This window comes from Alligator mississippiensis, chromosome 1, assembly GCF_030867095.1.
Source record: "Alligator mississippiensis isolate rAllMis1 chromosome 1, rAllMis1, whole genome shotgun sequence".
In the NCBI taxonomy this organism is placed as follows: domain Eukaryota; kingdom Metazoa; phylum Chordata; order Crocodylia; family Alligatoridae; genus Alligator; species Alligator mississippiensis.
The window spans coordinates 485888128-485895297 of record NC_081824.1 but is presented as its reverse complement, the minus strand read 5'-3'; the positions used below and the strand labels follow the sequence as shown (position 1 = coordinate 485895297).

Here is a 7170-nt window from a genome sequence, read left to right as displayed (position 1 = left end):
AGGTCATCTACGTACCCACGTGACCGAGCCTCCATCCGCTTCATACTCTTCCCTTTCCTGTTTTTCGCCTTTTACTTCTTTTTTCGCCTTTTGCTTGTTTCTTCTTTTCTCTTTTCTCCTTCCCTTTTTCTCTCCCACGTCTTTTCTTTCTCCTCCCCTGCTGGATGTGGGCATCTTCCCCCAGGAAGGACAAATAACACACACACACACACACACACGTCACATAACACAGCAATAGCCTCGCTGCCCCCGGGGGTGACACGACTGCACGTGCACACTGCCAGGCTCACACGCACGGGGATGCGTGGCACCAGCGCTGCGGGAGACCGGACAAGATGTCATGGCTACACACGTGCCGTCCCATCGGTGTCAGCGGTGGTTTGGCTGAAAGCCGGGCGCTGTCGGTGGGGAGCTGGACGCCTGGATGCCATTGGCCGTCCCGCTGTGTGTGCCCGCCTCCCGGGAAATGGCAGGAGGCTATTGGCTGCTCTCTTCGTGAGGAGCGTGGTCGCTGGTAGTGCTGTCCCACGTGTAGGTCCAGGTCTGGAGAGACGAGTGTGGGGGTGGCGGGGGCAGCCCGGGGGCTGTGTATCTGTGGTTACCATTCACTGTTAGCTCTTTATTACTGTACTACCTGTTTGTCACATTAACCTTTCTGTTAACAGTTGTATGCTGAGTATCAGTAAATTTGCCTTTACTTCACTCCCGACTCGCCTCCTCGATCCCGAACCCAGCAACCTAATGGCTGATACAGTCACGGGGCCTCGCCGGCCTGTGCCCGGTGATGCAGGGGAGACGTCTCCCACACCAGCTAGACGCGGCTGTGCCCAGGCAGTGAACGTATGGCAGGACGGCTGCTCTCCCAGGCCAGGGCCTGACAGCCTGCACGCTCACTCCCGTGTTACCCCTCCATGGACACGGTTAGGAGGGGTGTTGGGCTCTGACTCAGGCCCTCCCGTCCCATCCCGGGTGGGGTTGCTTTGCTCCAGTGTGTTGTTCCCAATGGACAGTGAGTTTGTGCCCGGTGCGCTTGTGCCAATAAACACACAGGGGTGAAGGATCCAACTTAATCTTTATTTCTGCGCAGAAAGTGGTGCTTAGCAATCGTTCGCAAAGCAAGCACACCCACCCCAGTGGGCATCATCCTTATATAGCTACGTAACAGGTTAAACTTGCTGATGTGATGAAATGTGTAGCAAGCCCAGCAAGTAACCCCCCTTTTCCAACTCCACCAAGTAACTCCCCCCTTTCCAACTCCACCCAGGACCTTGCTGATTCTAGCGAGGCCAGCAATTAAGTAACTAGGCAACAAGCGATCTCCCCCAGCCTAAACAACCTACTCTATGCCCTTGGTTAGATAAAATACTTTTTCAAAACATACAAAGTTGTTTCCAAAGTATAGAAAATTTAGTGAAAGTTCAGGGGTGCTCATCAAATCCCTGCTTTGAGGCTGTGACCCTATTCCATAGGATCATAGCCCTCGACCATCTTTTTTATCTTCAGAAATCTCTTCGCTCCCTCCCGATTGTTTTGGATCGGGTTTGTAACTGATGATTTTACAAACATTACGCGGTGAACGGGGAAGAAATAGATTTCTTGAGTACCTCCTCACAACACATTGGCACACACTGTACCCCACAGCAAATCATCAGGAAAATACACATACTTGCCACAACAATAGGAAAAATTTGCTTAAGCCATGAAAAATTAGGAAGCCAAGGAGTAAGCCATGAGAAGTCGAACCCTTCCCTTTGCTTAATGTGAGACAGAACTTCTTTCAGCTTCTGCACCTTTGACTCTATCAACTCGGAGTTATCTGTCAAATTAAAACAACACATTACCTCAAACTCTTCACATCCATGGTTATGCCTCAGCAATAAATAATCTATGGCGGCTCTTTTTTACACAGTAGCTCCTCTTAGTTCTTTCATTTTAATACTGAGGGCAGCTAGGGCCTGTGAAGTTGTATTTAGGCCCTTTGCCAGGGCACAGGCCACCTTACAAAGCTGCCTCTCAGCGTCCACCACTAGGCCTGGCACCCCTACTATGGAAATTGCTAAGGACACTACCTCGGCCTTACTTAGGAGGTTTACGTCACTATCACAGGATTCTTAGTTCTTTCAAACCTCCCCGGTGATGCTTACTAGAGGTCTTAGGCATACCTGGTAGCCAGACAGTCAACCGGCCCAGAGCACAAGGGCCTCCTGTGGCATTGGCTGGGATATATGAATAGGCAGTCTTCCCACAAAGGAGGAACCACCCCCGGGGTAATACAACATGACCGTAGTTGCAAGTTACTGTGCGAGCCGGGGCCCGATCCCATCCTCGTCGCCATGTGCGGCGGCGATCCCGATCCCATCCTCGTCACCGTGTGCGAGGAGGGGGGGGGCAAGGCGCGGCCCGTCTTTGCGCCCATGGACTGTGGCTAGCAGCCCGGGCACGCGGGGTCGGGGAAGACCGGTGGCGAGCTAGAATTAGTCACAGACGCGTAGTGGTTGATTAAAAGATGATTTACTTACACCCAGGATGGTTGCGGTGTAGGCTGGACAGTTTCCAGGTGCAGCTCCGCTTAAATCCTCGTTGGAGGACTATGACAAATTGTTTCTCACGGAGTTGTTTAGGCTCCGCGGGTCCGGTAATTCTTTCCCACGGAGTTGTCGAAGCTCTGTGGGCTCGGTTCAGTTCCCCTGCCCCGGAGTTGTGGAAGTTCTGCGGGTTCGTCTCTCGGTCCTCCTGCCCCGGAGTTGTTAAAGCTCTGTGGGTTCTATTCGGTTCCCAGGTCCCCCAGAGTTATTAAACTCCGTGGGTTCGGATAACGGGTTACAGGAAAGGGATACGTCCAGGGATTGCGCTCGGTGACGGGGAGAGGCTAGAGGCTATTCGTTTCCCACGGCTGTGGGTTCGGTTATTAAACCTCTATTGCCTGCTTAGGGGAGGCGCGATGGGTCCGCGAGGGTCCGCAGCGCTCGGAGATCTTCACGCAGAATCTCTCTCTTTTTCTCCCTCCTCCTGGTGTTCGTGGAGTCCTCCAACTTGGGCGGAAACCACTCAAGCCTTTTGTACGGCTAGCAAGCCAATCACTAGCCGCCACGTGTGCCTACATTAGGAATTGGCCAATAATACGGCTCGAATCCCAATACAAATGGCGGCAACTCCCTTGCAGCGTATATCACTCGTATGCCAAAGAAATGCACCCTGCAAAGAAGCTGCAAAACTGGCGGGAAAACCCCTGCTGCACCAGAGTTCTCTTCCGCAACAGAGAACTCTACCATGCAAAGAAAGCTACAAATTTAGGCGGAAACATAATTTAGTGGTGCCGAAGCACACACAAACAAAAACCACAACTTTGGGTTGTGACAGATACATTAGTCACGTCTGAGCAATTGAAAATTTTCGTTTCTTTGGTTAGGCTTTTACAAGCTTTGGGTACAGTTCACAAAATTGGCACAGCTGGTGTTATCAGGGGAGGTGACTGTCAACAAATCTATTTCAAAGGTACTGGCGTTCCTTTCTGTGGTAACGGTTCCCCACATGGAGTTGTTAGTGTAATCGATTGGACCTCCTATTCCCCCAGATGCGAACCAAGTCTGATTCCGGAGTGCTTCCATTGGAGTGGGCACCCCTATAAGGCATGACGTGAAAATATCATCAACCGATGTTCCACACCTATGCAAAGAGCTACTGTCCACATGGTTGACGTTTAAACAGAAATTTAAGTCCTTCTACTGGCTCTGCTGTCCAACAGTGTCCGTTTGTGTCGGCTTCCAGTGCGACACTCTCAGCAACTTCTCCTGCCGGTGGTACTTCTGGTGTGGCCTTCACCCAGGTGTCGTGTATCCACAGTTTTACCCCCTGAACTTTCACTGCAGCGTGAGTGGTGAGAATCACAGGATATGGTCCCTTCCACCTGGGCTGAAGCGGCTCGTCTTTCCACGTCCGGACCAGCACCTCGTCTCTGATCTGGAACTTATGGACTGGTATATCTAAGGGGAGTGGAAGTCGCTCCTGGACATACCTGTGGAGAGAAGACAATACAGCAGACAAAGAATACAAATAGTCTTTTACCCAACCTTCCCCTTTTACATGCATTTGACTCCCATGCATCACCACTGGATTCTTAGGATATGGCTTGCCATACATTACTTCAAATGGACTAACTCCCAATTTAGCTCTAGGGGCTATGCGCACTCTAAGCAAGGCAAGAGGCAGAGCTTCGGGCCATTTCAACTGAGTCTCTTGGCAAAGTTTAGCCAGCTGTCTTTTTAAAGTCTGATTCATTTGTTCCACCTGTCCACTTGACTGTGGTCTCCATGCTGTGTGAAGGTCCCATTGTATCCCTAGAGCCCGGGAAACTGCCTGGGTCACTTCTGACATAAAGTGTGGCCCTCAGTCCGAGGCTAATCCCTCTGGGATTCCAAATCGTGGAATCATTTCTTTTAGCATCACCCAGACCACTTCTTTTGCTTGGTTGGTTCGGCACGGGAAGGCCTCAGTCCATCCAGTCAGAGTGTCCACGAGCACTAACAGGTATTTGTAGTGTCCCTTCCTGGGAACTTCAGAGAAATCTATCTGCCAACCCTCTCCTGCTAATAGTCCTTGCCTTCCTGCTCCTGGCGGAGGTTTGGGGGAAATCTTAGGATTGTTGGCACAACAGACAGGGCATCTTCGCACTATTTGTTCTGCTGTTTTAAAACTTACGGTCAGCAGGTGGCACTCTTCCCTCGTTTTTGCTGCAATCAACAAATCATCCACATACTGTAACAGGGTTCCTGAAGTCCCTTTGTCCCACTTCTGAAGGTCGGTACTTAAGGCAGTGCTCAAAAAATAGTGGGGCTGTTCTTAAAACTCTGAGACAAAACTGTCCAGCACAATTGGGTTTTTCTCCTAGTATTCGGGTCTTCCCACTCGAATGCAAAAATCTCTTGGCTGTTTCTTTCAAGTGGGATGCAAAAGAAGGCATCTTTTAGGTCCAGGACTGTAAACCACTGTTCCTCTGCAGACAAAGTAGTCAGCAAAGTATAAGGGTCCTGCACCACCGGATGGAGGGTCACCGTGACCTTGCTCACGGCTCTGAGGTCCTGCACAAAACGATACTCATTACTGTGGGGCTTTTTTACAGGCAAAATGGGGGAATTGAAAGATGATTGACACTTCTGAAGCAAACCATGTTTAAGGAATCTCTTTATCAATGGTTCCAGGCCTTTCCAAGCTTCTATTTTTAATCGATACTGTGGCACCCTGGGCAGGGTAATTCCTGGCTTCAGATCAATGCTTACAGAGGTGGCCAGTTTGGCTCTTCCTGGCTTCTCTCCCGCCCATGCCCAGGGTACTACAGCGTCTGCTACTTCGGGGGGAATTTTCCCTTTCTCCCCCTCCTGCAATAGGAGACACATCTGAGCCTTCCAGGCCTGCTCAGTTGGTATCTTCATAGTAATTTTGCCCTCCGAAAAGGTCAATTGGGCTTGCAATTTGCACAGCAAATCCCTCCCAAACAAAGGTATGGGGCACTCAGGCATATACAGGAACTGATGAGACACTTTCTTTCCTCCCAATTGGCATTGCATGGGTGGCACAAAAGGACGATGCGTCCGCTGGCCAGTGGCTCCGATTATGGGGATCTTAGTTTTGATAAGGGTCCTTTAAAATTGCCTGGGACCCTGGCCATAGTCTCCCGGAGCATAGCTCATGCCTCTTCTACACCCTCTACTCCCCTGCCCCGTCCTCTGCTCCTCTGATCCACAATTGCCGCTGCCAACAACGATGCTTGTAATGACGCCTGTGCCTTCATTCTCTTATCTTTCTTTTTCTCCTTAACCTGATCTCGGTTGGAGTATACCTTATAAGCAATCTCAATCATTTGGCTGATGCTCATTCCAGCTGCTCCTTCAGCCTTCTGTAGTTTTTTCCTAATATCTGGGGCTGACTGTCCTATAAACAGTGTGTTAAACATCCTGGCATTTTCTGGCAGCTCCGGATCTAAATCCATCCACTGTCTGGCTGCCTCACACAACCTCCCATAAAAACTGGATGGATCCTCCTCTGGACCCTGCCGCACTTCGTATAATTTAGACAAATTTTTCTGCTTGGGGATAGCCTGCCGGAGAGCAGCCAGCACAAACTCCTGATACAGCTCTAACTCCTTCCGGCCCCCTCGGGTGTTGGGATCCCAGTCTTTATTTTTCTTAGGGCAAAGTTCATCAACATCACCGGCTGGGTGACACTGCTGTGCTATCGTGCGTGCTTTCTCTAAGACCAACCTCTTTTCTTCTGGAGTCAGAAGAGCGGCCAATAAGGCCTGAATATCTATCCAGTTTGGTTGGTGGGTGAGGAAAATAGTAGAGAACAACTGGGCCATTGCCTCTGGATTCTGGCGGTACTGGCCCACGGACTGTTTCCAATTTATCAAGTCTGCCGTGCTGAATGGCACATGGACAAAAACTGGTTCACCCTCAGGACCCACCGCTTGTCGCAAAGGGGCCTGAACTACTGGTTGGGCCCCTGATTGTAAGCGACTCACCACAGGGCTAAACGCCCCATCTCCTACAGTCCCTTCTACCGCCAGATTGCTACCACCCACATCCGCCGGACCCGGGGATGGCACCCCAGGGCTGTCAGGGGAGGTGGGGGATGATGGAGTGGACAGGCCAGCTGGGAGTCCCTGATGAGCCGTTACAGGTGCAGTGGAAGTCCCCTGTGGTGACGCAGGGCTCACAGGATGAGACGGGGAAGCTGGGGGAGCAATTAGCAACTGCACGTCTTCCTCCTCCGGCTCCTCCGGACATACTGTGATGACCCCCTGTAAAGCCATTACCCCGCTTTCCCTAAATATCCCACACGACTTCTGCGTGGCCCCATCCCCATACAAAGTCATATACGCCTCTACATAAAGCATCTCATCCCACTTCCCTTGGCGCCTACAAAACAATTGTAACTGCAAGATTGTGTTATAATCCAAAGACCCATTCTCCAGCCAGACTGCACCATCCGCAAGTTGGTACTGTGGCTAACATGTATTGCAATACCGAATCATCTCACCAGGGAGGTCACGGGACTGCCACCCGATCTCACTCGCCTAGGGCGTCTACACGGTCGAAACTTTTAAAGCCGTCTCTTTCCCAACCCGCTCAAAATATGGAAAGAAGTACTCGTCAGTCCGTTGAAACCTCCCTC

At 50.9% G+C, this 7170-nt stretch overlaps 1 protein-coding gene across 2 annotated transcripts; it reads right to left on the bottom strand.

The window, feature by feature from the left end:
• Positions 1-1053: 1053 nt before the first annotated feature.
• Positions 1054-7170, bottom strand: LOC132249856 (uncharacterized). Of its 2 annotated transcripts, XM_059725525.1 has the most exons (3): positions 4288-7170; positions 2520-4015; positions 1054-1816 (listed from the first exon to the last, which is right to left on the bottom strand). In XM_059725525.1, exon 1 carries the CDS (start codon positions 6890-6892, stop codon positions 5684-5686), a length of 1209 nt encoding a protein of 402 aa, XP_059581508.1. In that variant the 5' UTR covers positions 6893-7170; the 3' UTR covers positions 1054-1816; positions 2520-4015; positions 4288-5683. The 2 variants fall into 2 exon arrangements, with proteins under 2 accessions (XP_059581508.1, XP_059581502.1); XM_059725519.1 differs by having other exon boundaries at positions 2520-7170.